General features: G+C 45.9%; 2 protein-coding genes across 2 annotated transcripts in view; both read left to right on the forward strand.

The window, feature by feature from the left end:
* Positions 1-7,464: 7,464 nt before the first annotated feature.
* On the forward strand, positions 7,465-12,158 carry LOC126000475 (zinc finger protein 747-like). Its single transcript, XM_049767743.1, has 5 exons — positions 7,465-7,561; positions 8,832-8,958; positions 10,101-10,181; positions 11,940-12,016; positions 12,144-12,158. The coding sequence occupies exons 1-5, from the start codon at positions 7,523-7,525 to the stop codon at positions 12,156-12,158; spliced, it is 339 nt and encodes a 112-aa protein (XP_049623700.1). The 5' UTR covers positions 7,465-7,522.
* A 237-nt stretch (positions 12,159-12,395) lies between these two features.
* LOC126000476 (zinc finger protein OZF-like) overlaps positions 12,396-25,269 on the forward strand; it is a 15,800-nt gene continuing 2,926 nt past the window's right edge. Inside the window, 1 exon segment of the mRNA XM_049767744.1 lies at positions 12,396-12,481. The gene's annotated coding sequence lies outside the window, so the exon portion shown is untranslated.

The following is a 25,269-nucleotide window of genomic DNA, read 5'->3' on the forward strand; positions in this document are numbered from 1 at the left end:
CACTTCTGGCTCTGTGCTCAGAAATTGCTACTGGAAGGATCAAGGAGGCATGTGGGAAGTTGGGAATTGAACCTGGGTCAGCCACTTGCAACGCAAGCACCCTAACTCTGGTCTGTAGTTCCGCCCCCCACCCCCATTAAATTTTTGTTGTTGTTGTTTTTTGGGTCACACCCAGCAGTGCTCAGGGCTTACTCCTGGCTGTCTGCTCAGAAATAGCTCCTGGCAGGCACGGGGGAACATATGGAACACCAGGATTCGAACCAACCACCTTTGGTCCTGGATCGGCTGCTTGCAAGGCAAACGCCGCTTTGCTATCTCTCCAGGCCCCCCATTTAATTTTTTTTTTTTGGTTTTTGGGTCACACCCGGCAGTGCTCAGGGGTTACTCCTGGCTGTCTGCTCAGAAATAGTTCCTGGCAGGCACGGGGGACCATATGGGACACCGGGATTCGAACCAACCACCTTTGGTCCTTGATCGGATGCTTGCAAGGCAAACGCCGCTGTGCTATCTCTCCGGGCCCGCCCCCATTTAATTTTTTATGAGATTAGGGAAGCTCTTGACCACACATGGGAGTGCTCAGAGCTTAGTAAAGCCACTGAGTTTAAAGATTACTTATGGCATTACTCAGTGATCACTTGGATTGCTAGTGATCAACCTTGGATCTGCTGCTCTGTACTAGAGTCCCAATGCCCAATAAGTCCAAGTTTTATGTGAGCAAATTTGACTTAAGTGCTGTCCATCAGTTCTTTCGGCTCGCATGGCATTAGCGCCTCCCTATCTTCTTTGGCTGGTGTAATGTGTGGGATCAAACCAGAGGCTTCTATTCACGATGGACATTTTCCAATGATACTTGTTCCAGGCTGTGCTGTGTAATTTTATGGTTACTTTTGGGGCACACCCAACAGAACTTAGACTTCCATCTGGCTCAGCACTCAGGAATTAACCTTGAAGGCCTCTAACCGTGAATAATTCCTATGGATAGGACATAGCAGGGTGAAGCCTCTGCTGATCTTCTGGTTGGAAGAACAAGGAGTCCTTGGTATTTTGCAGAGAGGCATGTGTGGAGGGAATTGTTGGAGGAGGCCCAGTCAGATCCTGTGGAGGACTGTGGTAGTGTCTGGGCACATAGGAAATGTGGGAGCTGAGCAGCATGTGCCACAGTCCTGGATCTGCCATGTGGGACCTCTCCTGCTTAAGTTCTCAGCTCTCGATACTAAGGCCCATAATGATTGGCGCTTGACTTTCTTTTTTTTTGTAAATTTATATCTGCCCTAAAATAACACTCAGAATATTAAGCATAGCATTTCAGTACTTATATTGATTAATTTTTTAAATTTTAATATGCTTTGTTGGAATTTAAGTAGTATGCTTATATGAACCTAAATTTACTATAGGTAATTTACATTTTTTCACCAAATCCTTGTATATACATTGAGGTTTTTTTATTGAAAAAAAAAAAAAAAAACCCTTCACCAGTGCAACATTTCCATCACCAATATCCCATATGTCCCTCCTCCCCACCCCACACCGGCCTTTCCTCCAGACAGGCTTTCTACTTTCATCATTCAGTCACATTTTTTTTTTTTTGGTTTTTGGGTCTCACCCGGCAGTGCTCAGGGGTTACTCCTGGCTCCACGCTCAGAAGTTGCTCCTGGCAAGCACAGGGGACCATATGGGATGCTGGGATTCGAACCGATGACCTTCTGCATGAGAGGCAAACGCCTTACCTCCATGCTATCTCTCCGGCCCCCAGTCACATTTTGTTATGATGGTTCTCGTGTAATTATTTTTGTGACTGCACCCATCAATCTCTGTGATAAGCTTCATGTTGGGAGATGGACCCTCCAGTCCTCCTCTATTTTGTCTCTGAGAATCATTACACAAATGTCTTTTATTTTTCTCAAAACACATTGATGAGTGAGACCATTCTGTGTTTATCTCTCTCCCTCTGACTTATTGCACCCAGCATAATAGATTCCATATATATCCATGTATAGGAAAATTTCGTGACTTCATCTCTTCTGACGGCTGCATAATATTTTATTGTATATATATGTACCATAGTTTCTTTAGTCATTCATCTATTGTGGGGCATCTAGGCTGTTTCCAGAGTCTGGCATTTGTAAACAGCACTGCAATGAATATAGGTGTGAGGAAGGGATTTTTGTATCGTATTTTTGTGTTCCTAAGATATATCCCTAGGAGTGGTATAGATGGAATGTATGGGAGCTCAATTTCCAGTTTTAGGAGGAATTTCCGTATCGCTTTCCATGATGTTTGGACTAGATGGCATTCCCACCAGCAGTGGATAAGAGTTCTTTTCTCTCCACATCCCCACCAGCACTGCTTGTTCTCATTCTTTGTGATGTGTGCCAATCTCTGTGGCGTGAGATGATACCTCATAGTTGTTTTGATTTGCATCTCCCTGATGATTAGTGATGTGGAGCATTTTTTCATTTGCCTTTTGGCCATTTGTATTTCTTCTTTGTGGATATGTCTGTTCATTTCTTCATCCCACTTTATTGTTGTTGTTTTCTTTTTTTGGGGGGATCAAACAAACGGCGCTCAGGATTATTTCTGGCTCTCCACACAGAAATCACTCCTGGCAGGCACTGGGGACCATATGGGATGCCGGGATTCGAACCACCATTGCTCCTGGGTTGGCCGCTAGGCAGGCAAACGCCCTACCTCTGTGCTATATCTCCAGCCCCTCTTCATTACATTTTTTGATAGGGTTAGATTTTTTCCTTGTTAAATCTGTCAGTACCTTGTATATCTTAGATATTAGCCCCTTATCTGATGGGTACTGGGTGAATAGTTTCTGTGGGTGGCTTTTGTATCCTAGGGAATATTTGCTTTGAGATGCAGAGGCTTCTCAGCTTAATATATTCCCATCTATTTGTCTCTGCTTCCATTTGTTTTCTTCTTGTTTGTTTGTTGTTGTTGTTGTTTTTTGGTTTTTGGGCCACACCCGGTGATGCTCAGGGGTCACTCTTGGCTGTCTGCTCAGAAATAACTCCTGGCAGGCATGGGGTCCACATGGGACACCGGGATTCGAACCAACCACCCTTGGTCCTGAATCGGCTGCATGCAAGGCAAACACCGCTGTGCTATTTCTCCGGGCCCCTCCTCTTCCATTTGTTTGGAGAGTACTGTTTCCTCCTTGAAGATGCTTTTAGTCTCAATGTCATGGAGTGTTGTTTTTTTTACCAAGCTGTTGTTTTATGTACCTATGGTTTCAGGCCTGATATCAAAGTCTTTCATCCATTTGGATTTGACCTTTGTACATGGTGTTAGATGGAAATCTGAGTACGCGTTTTTTGCAAGTGGCAGAAAACCAGTTGTGCCAACACCATTTGTTGTCCAAGAGGCTTTCCTTGCTCCATTTTGGATTTCTTGACCCTTTATCAAAGATTACTTGATTGCAGTCTGGGGAACTGAAGAAAATTCTAAAATAGATAGAATTCTTTCATGTGGGTGACATGGAAAGGCCTACATTGCTTCCTATACCTTATTCATAATAATGTTCATATTGACTAAAAATAATATATATGTACAATTTTGGGGAAAGTCTGAGTTTAACCTCTGAAACCATACAATTTCTAGAAGAAATCATGTTGTAGAGGGGGTTTACTCATAGAATGATTGTGATAATTAATTAATTAGCCTATTAATTAAATTCCTTACTTCCTTTAATTCAACAAAGCCAGTGCTTAGTCCAACATTGCATAAATATCTGTCCTAGCAGTATGTGTGGGGGAAACCATATGGCAGGTGGATAGGAAGCCCTGAATACCCCTGGCAGAGGCACTTCCAGGCTGAGTGCAGGGACCATTCTACTGCCAGCCTGCAGGGCAGTGATGACCTGGACTTCTGCCTCTCAGTCAGCCCCTGCCCTAGACTCCAGGGACTCAGAAGTACAGTTCCTCCCGCTAGAGCAAGAGCAGTGTTTCTGTCCTATTTACATCCTGATCCCAAGCCCATTCTGTTTTGTAGGAGAGAAAGGTGCTTCTGTCTGTGTATGTTCACATGGGCCTGAGTCTGTGTATGTTCACAGAAGACTGAGCTGAGCTGAGAGGTGCAGCCCAACTGGCATTTTTGGCCCTTGCAGGCACTTCCTGTCAGGCAGGGGTTTTTCTTCTACAGTGCTCACATCTGTGTCTTTCCTATAGGGATTCATACAAACTGCCTTTCTGCTGCTCTTCCGGAAATATATACTTGAAGACGGAGCTGCCCCATCGGAAGTCCAGTTCCCAGGTAGGTGGAGAGTGTGAGCATAGGGAAGGACAGCGGAGGAGGACAGGAGAGTACACCCCCCCCCGCCCCAATGTCAAGTTGTGGCTCCTGACTGGGGTTCTGGATTCTGTTATTTGAGGCCACTTTTGTCTTTGTTTGCTATGTTTGGTTTAATGGCCCCCAGTGTGTTCAGACTTGGCTCTTGAAACAGTGTTCTTGGTTCACCACTGGCAGGTCTCAGAGCGTAAAGTGGTTCTGGAGTCCATAAAATATGTATAGGTGATATCAAGGAAAACCTTGATCCCAGGATTTCTGACCTAAATCGTCATTCCTAACTCATCAAGGATCAGATCTCTTACTGATTTTTAGTTTTGGCTCCACAGCCGATAGGGGTTCTCCTGGTCTGCACTCCTGGTGCTCTGCAAGATGAATCATATCTGGAATCCCGAGGTTCTTTGTGGGCAGGCCATGTACAACACAAGTGCCCTCCTGGCTGTTGTGTAGGTTCAGCACAACCTTCTTTATTTGTATTTTGCTGCAGTTCCCAGATCCGAGGCCAATGCCTGTGTCTTTGTCTTATATATTCATTCAGGATCCACCAGGGGCATCTGGCACACTCCCTCGAGTTCCTAACTCTCTAAACTCTGGGTGTAGAATTTTCTGCCTTACGGGAAACTATGTGGCTGGGTCCATTGCTGCGTGTGCACTTCCCTTTGGGTTTTCATTTGGATTTCTTTTTTTTTTTTTTTTTTTTTGGTTTTTGGGCCACACCCGGCGATGCTCAGGGGTTACTCCTGGCTCTCTGCACAGAAATAGCTCCTGGCAGGCACGGGGGACCATATGGGACACCGGGATTCGAACCAACTACCTTTGGTCCTGGATCGGCTGCTTGCAAGACAAATGCCGCTGTGCTATCTCTCCGGGCCCTTTGTTTGGATTTCTTTGTGCTGTGCTACTTCGGATTGTTTTGTTTTGTATAGAATTTTTCCCCGTGTTGGTTATACTAAGGGGTTACTTCTAGCTTTGCATTCAGAAACCATTCCCAGCAGGAACATGGGGCCATCGGGGATGCTAGGATTTGAACCACTGTCCTTCCTGAATTGGCTGCATGCAAGGCAAATGCCCTACTGCTGTGCTATATCTCTGGCTCCCTGAAAATGAATGTTTTGTTTTTGTGCCTTGTCCATCATGTGCTCAGGAATAACCTCTGTGGCTCAGGGGATCATGTGGAAAGCAGAGTTGCAATCTGAGTCCCATGATTACAGGGAAATGCCCTCCATGCTGTTATGGATTCCAGCCAGAGTATTTAACATTATCCATAAGGCCAAGGCTGGTTCTTTCTGAAGACAGAGGGGAGAGACCCTGACCACTTTAGTGTACTAGGGATCTCGACCACCTTCATTTGTGGGCTGGCTCAGGACATAGAGTGGCTGTGCCTGGACACTCTCAGCTGAACCTCTACAGAGACTTGATGCCGAAGATCAACCAGGACCTATGGGTCAGAAGTGAGAACCGCCCTGGGCCATCCATGCAGAGTCTACCTGTGGGGGGGGGCCAGGATCAAGTGCTCATCTGGGTTCAACAGGGGATAATTCTCTGTAGATCCCCCAAGGACAAGTACCTTCCTATTGTTCTAACCCACTCTCTTTACTATATTACTTTTATTATTTTATTTTGTTTGTTTTTTGGGTCACACCCATTTGGGCTCAGGGGTTAGTCCTGGCTCTATGCTCAAAAATCACTCCTGGCAGGTTCGTGGGGAAATATGGGATGCCCAGATTTGAACTAGCGTCCTCCTGCATGCAAGGTGAGCACCCTACTTCCATGCTATCTCTCTGGCTCCATTACTTTATTTCTTAGGGGAGTCAACTTTATAGTTTTAAATGTTATTTCACAGTCCTGAGAAACCATTTGTTAGGTGTTTACTTTGGCTGGGATGAACCAGGCTTGATTCTGGCTCCACACTGACCTCTATAGTTCAAGGAGTCACCCCTGAGCACAGACCTTGGAGTCAGTTCTGAGCACTGTGGCCCAAAACTCCTCCTGTAATATCACATTTAATGTTGATGAAGGGGGTGTCTGAGCATGCTCAGGGCTTTCTCCAGCTCAGACCTCAGACCTCCTAATGTTATTCAGGGACACTTGGCATGCTAGTGATCCAACCTCAGTAATCCTTGTGTAAGGTGATGCCTCCCCACTATGGTATTGTCACAACCCCCAAAGAGTCCAACTTGAACATGAACAAGTGTGACTTAGTTTTGTTCATAGTTTGTTAAGGGCCACGTGGTATCAGTCCCTCTGATCTTCTTGGGGGTTATTGTCAAAGGCATAAATTCATGTTCCCCAATTCATTGTATTGTGTCTTGGGCTGAACTTTGTGTTTCATTTCTTTCTGTTGGGGTTAAATACAGCAGGAAATCAGCCTTTCTACTGGCTGTGTTCTGCGGTATCACCCTGGCTGCATTTGTTGATGGTGGGAATTGAGCAGTGTTACCTCCATTAAAAGGTGTCCTCACCACTGTATTATCACTCTAGCCCACTCTAGCCCCTTCTTCCCTTGTCTGATGTTTGGTTTTTGGGCCATACTCTGTGACACTCCTAGCTTTGCATTCAGAAATTAGACCTGGCAGGTCAGGAAACATTATGGGATGCTAGGCACTGAATCTGGGTCAGCACATGCAAAGGACATGCCCTCCCCGCTGTGCTTTTTATTGCTCAGGTCCTGTTTGTTTCTCTTTTGGGACTGATGCTCAGTAGATACTCCAGGCTCTACTATCAGAAATTACTTGTGGCACAGGGTCTGAGTAGTGACTCAGCAGTAGGGTGTTTGTCTTGCACGCGGCTGACCTAGGACAGATCGTGGTTGAAACCCCCAATGTCCCATATGGTCCCCCAAGCCAGAGCAATTTCTGAGCGCAGAGCCAGGAATAACTCCTGAGCATACAGGAGTATGCTGTGATAGCAGTTTTGTCACCGTTAGGTCCCTGTGGGCGTGGCACTTCCGACCAGTGAACAGGATGACCCCTAGTCTGTGTGGGGCACGTGGAGGCTCTGGGGTTACGGCTATAGATACCCAGTGTTCCTGTTCCCATCAGAGCTACTCAGGACAAACAGAGTAACTGGCTCCATTTTCCCATGTTGGGTGAAGCTGGTGTTCAGAGCATGGCCCTGCTATCAATTCTGGTCAGGGCAGGATAACTCTGCTGCTCACAGCTGTGACTTTTCTCCAGGACTTACTGCAAAGGTCCTTACTGCTGCTATTAAGGAATAATCCAGGAGGGAGAAGATGGAAACAAACACTCTGACATCCAGTATCCAGTCAGGAGTGAGTATGGGCACAGAGAGGGACAAAGTGGGGGACAGGAGTGTGCAGTCCCCCAGTACAGAGGGTTCCAGAGATGTTTTAGGAAGGAATCTCGCACGCTGGATTGACTCCAGTCAGTACCACTGACCTCTTCTGTTAGAGCCTTTTATGTCCTTGTCTGTTGTGTTTGTTTTGGGTTCCACACCTGATGGTGCTCAGGTCTTACTCCTAGTCAGTGCTCTTGGGCCACCGTTGTCATGTCTCAGACACTATGGAGCACTGACCCAGGATTGAACCCCTGGTAATATGGACCTTGATGTTGGTGAGGAAGGAGACCTTGATCTCAGGATTTCTGCCATGGAGAATCATTCCTCTTCACACATGGAAAAGCACTTTAATTTATTTTAATTTTTTTTTTGTTTTTTTTGGGGGGGTCACACCCAGTAACGCTCAGGGGTTACTCCTGGCTATGTGCTCAGAAGTTGCTCCTGGCTTGGGGGACTATATGGGATGCCGGGGGATCGAACCTTGGTCCATCCACGGTTAGCGCAGGCAAGGCAGGCACCTTACCTTTAGCGCCACCGCCCACCCCCTTATTTTAATTTTTTGTCCCCATACCTTAATGGGTTTATTCCTGAATGCACTTGACTTTGACTCTGCAAAGTCTTGCCTGCTCCCTTTAGCCATATTTCTCCTCAGTAAACTAGTTGCACTTACAAAGCCTTTTGTCAGCAGGCCCCTTGGCTTTGCGGCTTTAAGATAGATATGAGAGCAAAGGTTCTTTTTGGAAGCCGTAGTTATTTGTAAAATGGACATTTTTTTTTACCAGTAGTAGGATGGAACCACTTCAGGGTGAATTGTGAGTGCTGATAACCAGAGCACAGATTTGAGTCACTCACTGAACTATGAGTTTTTCTTCTCACTGTTTTTGCATTGTGCAGTCTGGCATGAGGACGGAGTGGAAGGTATGTGTTGAGCATTTTGGGCAGCACCCACAGTTGACTTGACAGATACTTCTGGTTCTGTGCTGAGGTTTGACCTTGCCGTGTGTGCATAACTTTATCTCAAGATCATTCTAGAATACTGTCGATAGGTCATGTTGTCTGGTGGGAATTCCTCCAAGTGAATCTCTGGGCCAGTCTTCCAGGTATGACGGTAGAAAGAACATGGAGGCTGGTTCCTCCCAAGGCAATGGGGTGTTGTCCTTGAATCTTTTGGGTCCTGATGATTCTGCTTCAGTGTTGAATCCAGGGTGCAGCTGTCCCTGACCCCCTCCTGTGTTGCGACTCAGGATGCTGTGACCTTCCCCGATGTAGCTGTGAGCTTCTCCCAGGATGAGTGGCTGTGCCTGGACCCCTCTCAGAGGAATCTCTACAGAGATGTGATGCTAGAGACCTACCAGCACCTGCAGGACATAGGTGAGAGCTCTGCTGGGGCATCTGTGAGGGCCAATTTGATAGATTGAACCTGGGTCTACCTCATGAAAGACAAAGGGCCTACCACAGTGCTATTGCTCTGGCCTTGTCACTCAAATTCTCTTCATGAGTTCATAAGCGCCCAATGGTATCATAGTCTGAGGTAACCCGAATGATTCTTGGGAAATTCTGTGGTAAAGGAATCTAATCTGAAGTGTTCGCATGTAAACACTGTTCTCCAATTCATTGCTTCCTATCAGCCACAGTTTAACTGTTTAGGTTACTGTTTTGTGTTGGACCACACCTAGCATTTCCTAGGGATTTTGCCCATTTCTAACTGTAACAGACACACTGCTGGGGTAGAGAATAGCATAAAGTATAGGTTGTTTGCCACGACAGAGGCTGACCTGGGTCAATCCCCAGCATCCCAATGATCCCAAAGAATTTCCAGAGTGATTCCTGGTCACTGGGCCAGGAGTAATCTCTTAGCACTGCCAAGTGTGCCCCAAAATCAATAAAGAGAAAACTACTTCTGGGGCTTGATGGATCCTATACATGGTTCAGGGGTCCAAATCAAAGTACAAGCCTCACGGTACTACAGTTCAGGCCCTTATTATTTTTTTGGATTTGGTTTTTGGGCCACACCCAGCAGCGCTCAGGTGTAACTCCTGTATCTGAGCTTAGAAATTAAGCCTGGAGGGCTCTATGGGTCATATGGGATGCCAGGGATTGAACCTGGGTTCATTCTGGGTTGTCTGTGTGCAAGGCAAATGCCGTACTGCTGTGCTATCACTCCGGCCCCTGACCCCTTACTTTTGAAGACATGATTGGTCTTTGCAATCCTTGGTGGTGGTTGAGATTACTTCTAGCTCTGCACTCTGTGCTCAGTTCACAGGGGGCTCAGAGGATTCTGAGATCGATGCATTTTGTCCTAGTCTGAGCCCATTTTGTCTTATTTCTGCCTCCATGTTGGACACTCGATTTCAACCTGGTCTCGTCTGCCTGATAAGCAACGTGCATATGCAGAGCAGAGATTCTGTTCTTCATCGGGTCCATGATTCAGCCTCTTTTATTAGGGACCCAGAGTCTACCTGAGGTGCTTCCTCTTCCCTGTCTTTTACCCATGAATGATCCCTCTTTGCCAGGGCATTGTGGGGTGAAGCCTGCGATTATCTTCTGGTTGGAAGTTGGAGACCCTGGAATGCTACAGAGAGGCATGTTTCCAGGTAAGAGTGGGAATTATCTCCTGGCTCAGAGCCTGGTGTGTGTAGCATCATGGGCCTACAAAATTGTGGGTGCCAAGCATCTTGTGTCAGCTACTGGATCAGGGTGGGGGTCTTTTCCATTGCCGTTCACTGCCTTGGCTATGAGTCCCAATATGTCCTGGAGCTTTGTTGCCTTGACTTTGTTCTTGTTTTTTTTCCCTGTGTACATTTAGTACAAAAGCTAATGTTTTGTGCCTTCACCTGCGATCTATGCTCTCTGTCTGATTGCACAGCCCCATGTTATGGTGCCCTTCTCAGTGGTAGCTTGATGTCCCTCTGACCAGTGTTTCTACACTTTCCTTCACTATGACCTTAACGGGGTTTTGAACATTACCAAGAAGGGGTCCTTTTTTCCTGTTTTTGATATCCACTAATTGGTGCTGTTAGGGTTTAATCTGGCTTTTTTCTTTAGATTAGTTCCTAATGGTCTCAGGTGCCATATGGGATGCTGGAGGTGAAATTCTTCCACCACTTGGGAGGTCAACAAGCTCTCTGCTATACTATCTATTTGACATGATTATCGAAAATACGAAGACATTCTTTTTGGGGGCACACCTGGTTGTGCTAAGGGGTTACTCGTGCTGGCGTTCCCATATAGGAAGGGGGGGATTGAAACTGAGTCTGACCTGTGTCACCTGAGTGCAAGCATACACCCTATTACTCTGCTTCCACTTTGGCCCCAAACCATAAGAAATTTTATATTTGTTGTATGGGACGAATCAGTTACTCCCTATTTGCACAAGCTAATTACTCTTAGGAAGTATGTGGGATGCCGAGAATAAAATTCGAGTCAGCTAGTTTCAAATAAAATTCCCTCACTGCTGGGCTATTTATGTGTACCACTCAGTATATTTAATCTGTTGCCAAGGGAAATCCACAATGAGCTATACACTGCAATCCTTTTGACTTATCTTCTCATTTCTCAAACTGACTTAGTACCATAAAATATGTATTCATTCCATCTCTGGAATTCACTTATCTGTACTGAGCAATTCACTACAATCCTTCTGACTTATCTCATCTTTTCTTTAAGCTCATGTTGTACCTGTAAAACATGTATTCATTCCATCACTTTTGCTGCATTCCACCAGGTTTCATTCAACTAATATTTTGGTGGGGGGGGGATTGGGCCACACCCAATGGCATTCAGGGTTACTCCTGGCTCTCTGCTTATAAATTGCTCTTGACAGGCTCCGAGGACCATATAGGATGCCAGCAATTGATCCCAAGTACTTCCTAGATTGGCTGCTTGAAAGGCAAATGCCAAAGCACTACTTTCTATCTGGTCCATTCAAATAATACTTTGTTTTTTGGTTTTTGGGTCACATCCAGCAGCTTTCAGGGCTTACTCCTGGCTCTACACTCAGAAATTACTTCTGTCAGGCTCGAGGGATCATATGGGATACCGGGATTCAAACCACCGTGCTTCTGCATGCAAGGCAAATGCCTTACCTCCATTCTATCTCTCTGGTCCCTCCACTAATTCATTTTTTAGTCACATCTGGTGATATCTGGGTCACATCTGGTGACAGTCAGAGGATACTCCTTGTTATGCACTCAGAAATTACTTCTGGTTTGGGGGACCATATGCTATGCCAGGGATTGAACTTAAATCCATCCTGGCTCAGCCACATGCAAGGCAAACACGGTACTGCTGCGCTATGCTCCACCCCAGCCCATTCAACTAATTCTAACATTTTACATTTGGGTTAATTTTAGATGGTGGACCACAAGTTCCGATAGAGACATTTCAACAATTTGATTTTGGAATGGAATATCCAAAAAAGTTTGAGATGGTAAGTGTTGCAAGTTCCAATTCAATATTATGATTGTGCTGGTTGGATACTCAATGCTGCAAGCACATAGTATTTGTAAATTGGAGACTTTGGTACAGCCCTTTGATGTCCTTAATAATCTCTGCAGTGCAGAGTATGCTGAGCACTCATTTAATGTCTGGCTTCTCATATGGTACCCTAAGCCTGCCAGGATAGATTTCTGAGAGCAGAGTTAAGAATAAACTCTGAGCAGAACTGTGTGGCCCAAAAGCAAAACAGCAAAAACAAACACAAAAAACAAATATGGAGAAATTCAAGGGAGAGACAAGTAACTGAACTAATCCTCTGGTGTTTCACAGAGAAACAGCCAGACCCCGTTGGATGGAGCTGATCCTGTGCTGCGTGCTGCAGTCTGGAGGAAACCATCCTGTCCATATCCCAGTGGACGTGAAGAATCAGGGGGCATCTGTTGTGAAGTGGACCAGAGTGAAGAGAGATTTCTTGTGCCAGAGCCAGTGACCACTGTGCAAAACTCCCCTGAATCTGCTCTGCCCAGTCTCTGGGCTCTGACCCCCACAGTGGGACCATTCTGGGAAAGGCAATCAACAGTGTTTGCTCTGAGCCCCTCACAATCTCAGGCTAACCAGCACATTACCCGTAGAGTGGAGCCACCTGAGTGTAAGCAATGTGGGGGGGACTTTGTGTGTGCCCTGCACCTTGAAGTTCCCTTAGTCACCCTCAGTACAAAGGATACTGCTGAGGGTCTGCGGGGTGGATATGACCTGAGTCAACTTTCATGCCAGAGAGACACTAAGGATGTCCAGACACGAGAGAAGCCAAATACATGTCAGGAGTTTGGGAAGGTATTTTCTCAATCCTCATGCTTTAATAGGCACAAGAGTGTTCATACAGGAGAGAAAGCGTTTACGTGTCAGGAGTCTGGGAAGACTTTCACTTTATCCTCACACCTTAATAAGCACAAGAGAATTCATTCAGGAGAGAAGCCATATACATGTCAGGTGTGTTGGAAGGCCTTCACTCAATCCCAAGGTCTTCATAATCACAAGAGAATTCATTCAGGAGAGAAACCTTATATATGTCAGGAGTGTGGGAAGGCCTTCAGTCACCACTCAGGTCTTTATATACACAAGAAAATTCATACTGGAGAGAAACCTTATACATGTCAGGAGTGTGGGAAGGCGTTCACTCGATCCTCCCACCTTAATAATCACAAGAGAATTCATTCAGGAGAGAAGCCATATACATGTCAGGTGTGTTGGAAGGTCTTCACTCAATCCCAAGGTCTTCATAATCACAAGAGAATTCATTCAGGAGAGAAACCTTATATATGTCAGGAGTGTGGGAAGGCCTTTAGTCACCACTCAGGTCTTTATATCCACAAGAAAATTCATACTGGAGGGAAACCTTATACATGTCAGGAGTGTGGGAAGGCGTTCACTCGATCCTCCCACCTTAATAATCACAAGAGAATTCATTCAGGAGAGAAACCTTATACATGTCAGGAGTGTGGGAAGGCCTTCAGTCACCACTCAGGTCTTTATATACACAAGAAAATTCATACTGGAGAGAAACCTTATACATGTCATGACTGTGGGAAGGTGTTCACTCTATCCTCCTACCTTAATATTCACAAGAGAATTCATTCAGGAGAGAAACCTTATACATGTCAGGAGTGTGGGAAGGCATTCAGTCGATCCTCCCAGCTTAGTAATCACAAGAGAATTCATTCAGGAGAGAAACTTTATACTTGTCAGGAGTGTGGGAAGACCTTTTCTCAATGCTCAGGTCTTTATAGTCACAAGAAAAGTCATACTAGTGAGAAATCTTATACATGTCAGGAGTGTGGGAAGGCCTTCACTCGATCCTCAGACCTTAATAGTCACAAGACAATTCATACTGGAGAGAAACCTTATACATGTCAGGAGTGTGGGAAGGCGTTCACTCGATCCTCCCACCTTACTAATCACAAGAGAATTCATTCAGGAGAGAAACCTTATACATGTCAGGAGTGTGGGAAGGCCTTCACTCAATCAGCAGGACTCTCTGTTCACAAGAAAATTCATACTGGAGAGAAACCATATACATGTCAGTAGTGTGGGAAGGCCTTCACTGTATCCTCACACCTTAAGACACACAAAAGTATTCATACTAGATAGAAACCTTATACATGTCAGAAGTGTGGGAAGACCTTCACTCAATCCTCAGTTTATTCACAAGAAAAGTAATACTGGAGAGAAGCCTTATACATGTCAGGAGTGTGGGAAGGGCTTTTCTTGTTCCAAAAGCCTTTATTTCACAAGAAATTTCATACTGGAGAGAAGCCAGACCTCTCTGTGCTCAAAATAATTTATACCTCAGAGAATCCTAATACATATCAGTAGTGTGGAAAGACCTTCACTCGAACTTGTCATTACTTCGCACAGGATATTTTATACAGGAGAGAAATCTTATATGTGTCTGGAGTATGGGCAGACCTTCACTCAATCATCAATCCTTTCACCTCACATAAATATTCATACTGGAGAGAAACCTTGAATATGTCAGTATGTAAGGCATTCTGTTGATCTGCAGACTTCGTAAGCAAAAATGAATGTATAAGGGAAAAAAGGCTTATATGCCTTTACATCCTTAAGACTTATAACCTGTGGAATATTAAAGTAGAGAAAAATTTTAAATGCACTTGATGTGTGGGAAGGCTTTCATTTATTTCCCAGACCTTATCAAACAGCAAAATTTATACTGGATACAAACCCTCTCTGTGTATACATATATATGTATTGTGGGAATACATATATCCATTGCAAGGAAGCAATGTGGGAAGAATTTCAGTTGATCTGCAATCCTTACTAGCCACTGAATTATTCATATTGAAGAGTAATCTTATGCATGTAAGGAGTGTGGGAAAGCCTTCCAATCCCCCTCATACCTTACGAATGATAGCAGAATTCATTCTGGAGAGACACCTGAGATACCTCAGGAGTGTGGGAAGATCTTTCATTCATCCTCAGATCTTTTCACATATATGAAAATTGTACATGGTGTGTCAGAACATAGTTAAAGCTGGGGTGGTGTTTTCTTCCCACACCTCTGCCCCAGTAAGATTACTGGCATTCTTTAGGTTTTCCCCAAGCCTGCCAACATGAAGTAGCCATATAGTACCCAAGTGTGTGGCTCAACAAAGAAATAAATATGAATTTAAACTGGAAAAACTCTTTATATATGTCAGGAATAGGGACAAGATTTTGTTATTTCTGAATATTTTCTCTAGAAGAATCTGCATTATGGAGAGAATCTAGTATGTATAATGTATGTGGGAAGGTCTTTGTTGATCTTCAAACCTTGCTTTAAATAGGATGGTTCATGCTGCAGAAACATAAGGAATTTAGGTAGCTTGAAGTTATTCCTCAGTGCTTTTTAATACATACTATGAGAGTGGCTTAATGCCCTGTTGCAGCCAACTCAGATTTGATCTACAAGGTCACACAGGGTGTCCCATGCAGGACCAGGAGTGACTCCTCAGTTTAGCGACTGTGTAAGTCCAGAGCCCTGAGAGGTATGGTCCAAAAATAAATTCCAAGATGCATATTGGTTATAAATATTAATACGAAAGTAATATATTTTGGGAGACTTTTTCTCAGAGTTCAGAATTTAGTAGTGTGGGAGAATTCACAGTGGTGTAAAATCTTACAGACGTACTGTATTGGGGAAACACTTTGACATTTGGTCAGCAAACCACCTAGGAGGGTGTAGAACCCTACAGGTGACATGGTTGTGGCAAGCTTTCACTTAGCTTCGCACATAATTCTACAGTTCATATCCCCCTAAGTGAAACAACTTCATTATCCACATTGGGGGCTGCACAAAAGCACCCTTAGTCTTATTGTGTGTGAGGTATATAGAGGCCTACATAATATTTCTCTTTTGCATCTGTTCTTTCTGCCTGCTTTTTCCCCTCCCTCCCTTTAGGAGAGGGACACTGTTTGTCTCTGAATTAATTTGAGCCTCTACTGAGAGGAAGGAACCTTTTCCTGCAGGCTTGCTAGCTCCTGATTTGGAGCAGCTGACTAGTAGGTAAACGGCTTTGTCTTTGACATTCTTGCCTCTGTTTACCCTCTTGTGTGTGTGGATTATATACTGCAGATGAATTCGATTGGAACTATCTCCTCATCTGTGCTGGATAGTGAGAATGGGAATTCCCTTTCCCTTTTGGGAATGTGGGATAACCAGGCCTTAACATTACATCCAGAGAATAGCTCACTTCCCTGGTGCTGTCTCTGTTAAAGTTCCATGTCCTCAACACCCTGCAGGAAAGGGGCCTTCAGCAGAGTTGTTGCCCTGCTACTGTCAGACCTTTCTTAAACTTTGCATTTCCAATTGTGCTAATAGAAAAAAGGTGTATGATAGGTGTGACTGGCAGGTTGGGGATTGGAAAGCAAAAAAGAAGCAGAAACAGCTCATGGATCTGGGTTATTAGATCAAGCCTGTGTTTGTCATTCTTTGCTCCATTTCTGTGACTACTGTCTGGGCCACTGGTTTTCAGGACTTTGGTGATCAAGTACAATGGTACATTGAATCCTGTTTTTGTTTTGGAAACAACTTCTTCAATGTTCTGAGGTTACTTCTGACTTTCTCTCCAAAATCACCTCTGTTAGAGCATAGGGACCCTATTCAATACTCAGTTTTTGATCCTGGTTGGATTCCTGCAAGGCAAGTGCCTTCCCCATTGTTCAATTGCTCTGGCCCCAGCACAGAGCAAAGTGGAAAATTGAAAATCTCCCTTTTCTCAGACTTCCTGCCCACATGATTGTTTTTGGTTGTTTGGGGCCATATCTGATGATGTTCAGGTGTGCTTCCTGGTTAAATTCAGTTTTATCACTCATCAGGGGTGCCAGTGTTCGAAACACGGTCAGTGCCTGTGAGCAAACTACTCTCCCCATTGTCCTGTGGTTTTAGCCTTACTGAGATATTTTCAATGGTTGCCACATAATTTTTCTAGCTCCCTGAAGCATTTTTCTATTGACCCAGAACAGAAATCCATAAGGGCTTACTCTTACTCTGATCTCTAAAATCAGTCCTAGCAGGCTCCAGGGACCACATGCAATACAGGAGATCAAACCACCAAGTGGCCCATTGCAAGAAAACTGTCCTATCTAGTGTACTGTCTTAGTTCTGGCCCAGCTCTCTTGGCTTTGATCTACTTCTGGTCCTCACTATAACAGGGCCAGCTCCCCAAAAAAGAACCTAGAGACTGACCTGTAATGAGGCATCTTTTGTATTAAAATGTTTCTGGGTTCTAGTTTCCTCTTTACTTTGAGGTATATTCTAAAATATTTCATGAAAATAATGCAGATGCCTGTGTCCACTTCAGAGGGACCATTATCCGCAATACAGCATAAAGGATTTAAATGGGTAACAGCCATCTGCCAAATTTTATCTTCCATAAACTTCTGGGATTAAGGTCCTCTCTTCCAGGCTGAACAGTACTGTACAATAAGCTGCTCTTGAGAAAAAGATTGGCTGGCATCAGTGGACTGTAACTGCTTCCCATTAGAAGGCAAGGTGCTGTGTTTCTCTTCTGTGGAGGTGAAGATGTGCATACGCTAGTTCAGGAGTCTGTACTGTCTCTGCCATGTGCCCCAGATGAGTGATTTGCACAGAAGACAAATTCGGAGTGGGAGTGATGACTGCATCTCTGGGACTATTTATGAAGGAGTATTTATTTCAGGAGTATTTATGAAGGCAATAGGCCAGAGGGGATTAAAATTGTTAGCTAAATACTGTGAACCTGTAATAAGCTTAAGAGAAAACTGGCTAGCACTCTACAGCAGCAAATGACATGACATGGAGTGAGTGGGTTTAGAAGCCTCAAGGTCTGGCATCAAACTTCCCATGTCCCCAAGAGATAGCCCATCTAGAATATACGTAGAGGCACTGGGGATCAAATGATGAGTGACTTTGTCCGAGACAGGCAGCTGGTAAGTTTCAGAAACTCCCAGTTTCCCTTTCAGATGGTGAATGTTACTGGAGCCACAGGAAGAGCCAATTGCAGAAATACTATGGGAAATCTGTCTGGAACCAAGATAAGGCCAAAGTAATAGGAATGGGATGGTTTCAAATCCATTATACTACAAACTTCATTTGTCTGATATTAATCTTCCTATCACATCCATAGACAGGGTAATGCCTTGGAGAGAGTTATTTTGTCATAAGCCACCCTCATGTGTCATTCTTCTCTGCTAGTAGTGCAGTAGGACAGAGTCACTATTCAAGGGGATCCTAATAGGTGCCAGAGTGATACCAAAGTAGTAGGGTGTTTGCCTTGCATACAGTTGAATCGTGATGAATCTGATTTGATTCCAAGCATCTCCTATGGTACCCCAAACAGCCATGAGTGAATCTGAGAGCAGATTTCTTAGTACTGCTGGGTGTGGCCCAACAATTTAAAAAAAGGGATAGAATCAGAATATTAGTGTGAGAGCATTCAGAGTGAGAAGTAAAGCACATTTTGTTGTCTTTGTTCTTTTTTTGGCCACACACATAGGCGCTTAGGAGATACTCCTGGGTTTCTGTTTAGGGATCATTCCTGAGAGAGTTTGAAGGACCATATAGGATGGTCCGGGATCAAAGCCAGTTGGACAATGTTAGGCAAATGCCCAAACCACTGCTATTGCTCTGCTTCTTAGTCCTGTTTTTCCCCCTTTTTTACCCTACAGTTTTTGAGGTCCATGCACTCATGGCCTCCAGACAGGAGGGGCTCTGGGGAAAAAAAGAGTAATTTTCTCACATGTTAGGTAAACAAATGTACTGCTATTTTGAACTGGATTCAGGCCTAGGATTGATTCTGTCTCCCCCACAATAAAAGATGGACAGGAGGTAGGAGTCCCGAATCCCTGGAAATATACCTAAGCTTGTCCACAATTTGTCAGCCCCAACGATGGGAGCCTCTTTCCACTTCCAGGCAGAATGCCACTTTGATAGTATCTGGAGAGACTATCCTAGCACAATGGTTTTCTTTTAGTATCATGATCAAGGAGCCTGGGCCACAATTTGGGGCATCTGGCAGGACACTAATTCCTGGCGAAATTTGGTGGGGTGCTTAGCAGAAGTACTACTTCAAATGATCAGCTTGACTGCATTGGAGAAATGTTTAGATTTGTTTTTCGGACACTGCAGTAATTACCTGAGACTCCTCAGGTTTAGGCATGAGTGCAGATCCAGATAAAACAACCACCATCAAGGTAGCCAAGGCCCAACCATATCTTAAAAAGCAAGGGACAGTTGGATGGGCAATTGCCTTGCATGGGATTGCCAATAATTTGATCCCCAGATCAATGTAAGATCCATCAAGCTCCATCAGGAGTATTTGCTGAGTGAAGTCGTGGGTATAAGCGCTGAGGACTCAGAGGTGAGGTAAACACATCAAAATAAAAGACAGTCACCTGTGGCCAGGGACAGGAAGCAATGGATTAAGGAACATTTTTTTTGTGGTTTTTGGGTCACACCCGGAAGTGCTCAGGGGTTATTCCTGGCTTCATGCTCAGAAATTGCTCCTGGCAGGCACGGGGGACCATATGGGATGCCGGGATTAGAACTGATGACCTCCTGCATGAAAGGCAAACGCCTTACCTCCATGCTATCTCTCCGGCCCCAAGGAACATGTTTTTTATGCAGGAGTCTCAGATTTCATGCCCTATGCACACAATCTCCAAGAAGCACAGGGTTGAGCCAAGTCTCTGCTGCATGTGGCCATAATGAAACCATGAAAAGAATTGCAGTCACCAAGCCAGAGTGATATAACTGTGGGAAGGGCTTTTGCTTGTATGTGTACAACCTTGGTTATGTCACCGTAGTCCCATATGGTGTAGACCCTGCCAGGGGCAATTTCTGAGTGCAGAGCCAGGAGGAACCCCTGATCTCCGCTAGGTGTGACTTATAAACCTAAGAAAAAAAGATACAAAACAATCTGAGTAGCAGAGTACAAAAACCAAAACAAACTAAACCAAAACAAAAAGATAAGTGTACTTGCACTAAAGCACCCAGTAATGTAATATCCAGTAAGGCAGAAAATTCTTCACCCAGTGTTCAAAGGTAGGAATTCTTTTTTTTTTTTTTTTTTTTTTTTTAATTTTTTTTTATTTTAATTATGACAACAAAGATGCAAAGAAAGAGGACAGGGTAAAGTTACAGTGGAAGCCCAATCACCCATAAACAGGATTCTCAGTAGTCCCATCGATGATATCCCAGCCTTATACTTTCAGCCAAAGAACATTAAGAAAAACAAAACTGAACCCATGTACCATACAATTACTTTGTCCCTCAAATCCCCCGTTGTAGTACATATTATTTCTTAGCAGCACACCATATAATCTAAAGATATTAGACTTATGTAACTCTTTAAACATTGAGGGCAAAGTACATTTATCTAGATCCATGCACATGCTTACTAGTTTAAATTAACCTCAAAAGTTTTAGTGGGTTGTTTTTCTTAAGGATTGGAGTCAAGGGACCATAGTAAAAAACGATATTAAAGTGGCATTTGTTTGCATAGGCCCTCCAAAACATAAGGGACATGGAAAGACAAATTATGGTCTAAATAGATGGAGACCCTACCCCTGAAGTTTCCTGGCACAGGACTGACTCTAGGCTCCAGGCAAACTAGTTTGTCCAATTCAAGTCATCGTCTGTAGTGGAAATACACCTCCATTCCTCACATAGTCTCTGTTGTTGGTATCATGCTTCTGTATTAAAGATCCTGGAGTCTACATGTCTCCTATAGCAGTCAGGATGATGCAGAGCATTCTCTCGTTTCATCTCACACTTAAGGGGCAATAGAGAGAACCATGTCCTGTAGAGCAGGTCATTGTTGTTGTCACGTCTTCTCAGTGTAAACGGAGGTGTCTTTTTAGGAGGTCGATGTCAGACCCTTGGTAGTGTCTTTCCTGGTAGAGGACTGCTTCCAACTGTTGCTATAAAAGACCTTGGATGTTTCGTAGATAGCGTGCCTGGTTCCAGTGTGAATGGAGAATGCCCATTCATCTGAGGCCTGTGCCAGGTCATTATATCAATGTTCAGGGTGTAAGGTACATTGTAATGAGATTTATTAGATAATAACTAATCTGTATGTATAGTGTTTTCCCATTTTAATGTGTCTATGCAAACAAGGATCAATGCCATGAAGCGTTATTGGTGCATTTGGAGGCAATAGGAACAAGACCAGCAATTTCCATGAGAGTTCAATCATAGGCATCAAACTGAGGGACAGTTCCACCAACAATCCTTACTATACAGCTTACAAAGAAAAGACAAGATGAAAAGTGGATAGAAAAATGATGGTAGAAGAATATATAGAGAGTTACAGCAGTTAAAGAAAATAATCATAAAATATTCAAAATATATATGTGTTCAATATGTGTTCGATTTATGTCCTTCTAAATAGTTCTGAGATTTGTAAGATCTACTGTATGTCTTTGGGCAGAGATTAAAACTGTTTGTTACTGAAGGTAAGAAGGGTAAATCAGGGGTACTGGTGGTTGGGAGGAGCATAAGCCCCCGCGCGGTTTCAAAATGTAGACTGGTATGAAATTGCCAGTGACAGCCTGAGTATAGCTGAGCAATTATCTGCCACCACCCAGATCAAACGCTACCCTATAAGCCAACCCTGGAGCAGGTCAGGCCCAGGTCCGGGCCCCCCCTACCCTAGGCCAGGCAAAAAGGCCGCTGGCACATGCGGAGGTCTGCCAGCTGCCCGCCCGTGCTGCTAAAAATCCTGCTTCAGGAAGGGAGAGAGAGACCCTCCCAAGCCTGAAGGACAGGGATTTAAGCCCAACCTAGGCCGGTCCCCAGACCCGGCCTGGGAGTGGGGAAAAACCCAGGGTGCCCCATCAGCTCCTCCCAGAAACCCACCTGGAGAACCGGAGGAAAGGGGGAGAGGGGGGCCGGGTGACCCAGGTCCGGGACCCCCTACCATAGGCCAGGCCAAAAGGTCGCTGGCACATGCGGAGGTCTGCCAGCTGCCCGCCCGTGCTGCTAAAAATCCTGCTCCAGGAAGGGAGAGAGAGACCCTCCCAAGCCTGAAGGACAGGGATTTAAGCCCAACCTAGGCCGGTCCCCAGACCCGGCCTGGGAGTGGGGAAAAACCCAGGGTGCCCCATCAGCTCCTCCCAGAAACCCACCTGGAGATCCGGAGGAAAGGGGGAGAGGCGGGCCAGGTGACCCAGGTCAGGGCCCCCCTACCCTAGGCCAGGCCAAAAGGCCGCTGGCACATGCGGAGGTCTGCCAGCTGCCCGCCCGTGCTGCTAAAAATCCTGCTCCAGGAAGGGAGAGAGAGACCCTCCCAAGCCTGAAGGACAGGGATTTAAGCCCAACCTAGGCCGGTCCCCAGACCCGGCCTGGGAGTGGGGAAAAACCCAGGGTGCCCCATCAGCTCCTCCCAGAAACCCACCTGGAGATCCGGAGGAAAGGGGGAGAGGGGGGCCGGGTGACCCAGGTCCGGGCCCCCCCTACCCTAGGCCAGGCCAAAAGGCCGCTGGCACATGCGGAGGTCTGCCAGCTGCCCGCCCGTGCTGCTAAAAATCCTGCTTCAGGAAGGGAGAGAGAGACCCTCCCAAGCCTGAAGGACAGGGATTTAAGCCCAACCTAGGCCTGTCCCCAGACCCGGCCTGGGAGTGGGGAAAAACCCAGGGTGCCCCATCAGCTCCTCCCAGAAACCCACCTGGAGATCCGGAGGAAAGGGGGAGAGGGGGGCCGGGTGACCCAGGTCCGGGCCCCCCCTACCCTAGGCAAGGCCAAAAGGCCGCTGGCACATGCGGAGGTCTGCCAGCTGCCCACCCGTGCTGCTAAAAATCCTGCTCCAGGAAGGGAGAGAGAGACCCTCCCAAGCCTGAAGGACAGATTTTTAAGCCCAACCTAGGCCGGTCCCCAGACCCGGCCTGGGAGTGGGGAAAAACCCAGGGTGCCCCATCAGCTCCTCCCAGAAACCCACCTGGAGATCCGGAGGAAAGGGGGAGAGGGGGGCCGGGTGACCCAGGTCCGGGACCCCCTACCCTAGGCCAGGCCAAAAGGCCGCTGGCACATGCGGAGGTCTGCCAGCTGCCCGCCCGTGCTGCTAAAAATCCTGCTCCAGCCAAAGGTAGGAATTCTAAGGAGTTTTCCAGACTCCCATCAAGAGTGCTGAGTGGAGACAGAAAGGAGGCAAGGGCAAGGGTATCAGCCTGACAACTGGAAGCAGTATCAAAATACAATAGAATTTGTCTGAACATACAGAACAGACTGTCTGATACTTTCCTTGCCTTAGGCTGCCCTGTATAGAACTCCCCAACACCATTATTTGGGGGTTTTTTGGGTCACATCCGGAAGCACTCAGGGGCTACCCCAGGCTCTACACTCAGAAATTGCCGTGGCAGGCTCGGGGGACCATATAGGATGCTGGGTTTTGAACCACCGTCCTTCTGCATGCAAGGCAAAATGCTTTACCTCCATGCTGGATCCATCTCTGGATCCCCCAACCCAATACCTCTAATGGTCCATCACAGGAGGGACACCTGAGTGCAGAGCCAGAAGAATGCCCTGTTGGTTGTGGGACTAGAATCTAGAAATCAGTAATAGGGTTTTTCCCTGGGCGAGGCGGCAATGATGCTTCAGAGCATAAATCCTGGAATCACGGATTTCATTAGCTACATAATACTAGTCCACATTTCCAGGAGCTCAATTATGGACTCCAGAACCCCATTGAGTCTGAGGACCTCCAGGTTTGACCCAAGCATAATGATTCAGGAGCCAGGCCTGAGCACCACTGAGTGTGGCCCTCAGACCGCATACAACAAACCGGGACCAAGTGTCCTCAAACAACAGAATCCAGCATCCCGAAGAGCAGCCACATCTTGATGCTGGGGGCTGTGCACTCCTGTCCTCCACTATGTCCCTCTGAGCCACACTCCCCCCTACCAGGAACAGGACTTCAGATGGTGAGGCTCCATGTTCTCCTGTCTGTATTCAAATAGCACCAGCAAGGCCCTATGCAGGAAGTCCTGGAGGAAGATAAGCCATAAGCACCATCCAGGAGCACAAACCCCTGCCTAATGGAAGTGCCTGCACTGGGCTTGAAACGCCCCGATGGGCTGCCTAATGGGTACCAGCACAGACCCACATAGGTAGATGCAGACAGACTCCTTCCTCTCCTGAGGACAGAGAAGCTGGCGGGGATCCAGGCTGGGACTAGGACAGAAACTCTGGCCTAGATCTACTGGGAGGCAACTGCAGCCCCTAGCCTCTAGGCTCCCAGGACAGGGTGAGTCTCGGCAGAAGTCCAGAACACCAGCGCCCCCTGCAGGCCTGCAGCAACACGGCCCTTGCACTCAGCCTTCCTGAAAATGCCTATTGGAGGGGGAAGGAGGAACCGAACCCTCTGCTGTCCTCCTTCCATATAGTCCCGCCTGCCACATTGCTAGAAGAGTCCCCCTCCCCCCCCCCCGCTCCCCACACTGCTAGGCGGGACCCGTGTGCAGAACAACTTTAAGGAATTAAAGGAAGAGAGCAATTTACAAAATGACCTTCTTGGGACCGGAGAGATAGAACAGCGGTAGGCCGTTTGCCTTGCATGCGGCTGACCCGGGAGGGACCGTGTTTGCTTCCCAGCATGCCATATAGTCACCGGAGCCTGCCAGGAACGATTTCTGAGCTCAAAGCCAGGAGGAACCCTTGAGCGCTGCTGCCGATGTGTGTATTTGTGGCGGGGAGGGAGACCTCCTCACCATCTTTACATGAGTAAGGATTTTTTTAGGATTAGTATGGATGGTGTCAGGAGTTAAGATAAGGTCTTCTCACAAACTGTACAGTATGTTTCTCTGTTGGGAGCCAGTGCTTCCTTGCAGAAGCTTGACATGAGCACAGCCATTTTTAGACTACAGCAGCCATTATGCTGCAAGTCTGTCCTCTAGTTGAACTGTAACTTGAATACATGTCAGATAGCCATAAAACAATGCAGACCACTAATTGCAAGCCTGAGAAATTGACTGATAGAATCTAGGTACTCCCTAATGGGATGTTCTGGACAACTTCAACACAGGAGCTGTTAAGGTTGTACTAGGTACGGGCTAACATGGAATGTTTGGAAAGAGTGTAAAGCATTGTACACGTGACCCTCCCTTTGTGATTTCTTGCTATATAAGCTTTGTTAGTTCTGAAAATAAATGCCACCTTGATCAGAATTTTTGCCTTGGTCCCTCTTTCTCTCCCATTCTCTTCACAGCTGTAGA

The sequence above is a fragment of the Suncus etruscus genome (genome assembly GCF_024139225.1).
Source record: "Suncus etruscus isolate mSunEtr1 chromosome 15 unlocalized genomic scaffold, mSunEtr1.pri.cur SUPER_15_unloc_2, whole genome shotgun sequence".
NCBI lineage: Eukaryota > Metazoa > Chordata > Mammalia > Eulipotyphla > Soricidae > Suncus > Suncus etruscus.

Bases quoted from the DNA above. Each gene is read 5' to 3' on its own strand.
- LOC126000475 (XM_049767743.1), top strand. From the start codon at position 7,523: ATGGAAACAAACACTCTGACATCCAGTATCCAGTCAGGA. The intron at 7,562-8,831 runs GTGAGTATGGGC...GTTGCGACTCAG, and splicing joins CATCCAGTATCCAGTCAGGA to GATGCTGTGACCTTCCCCGA. The intron at 10,182-11,939 runs GTAAGAGTGGGA...GGTTAATTTTAG, and splicing joins ACAGAGAGGCATGTTTCCAG to ATGGTGGACCACAAGTTCCG.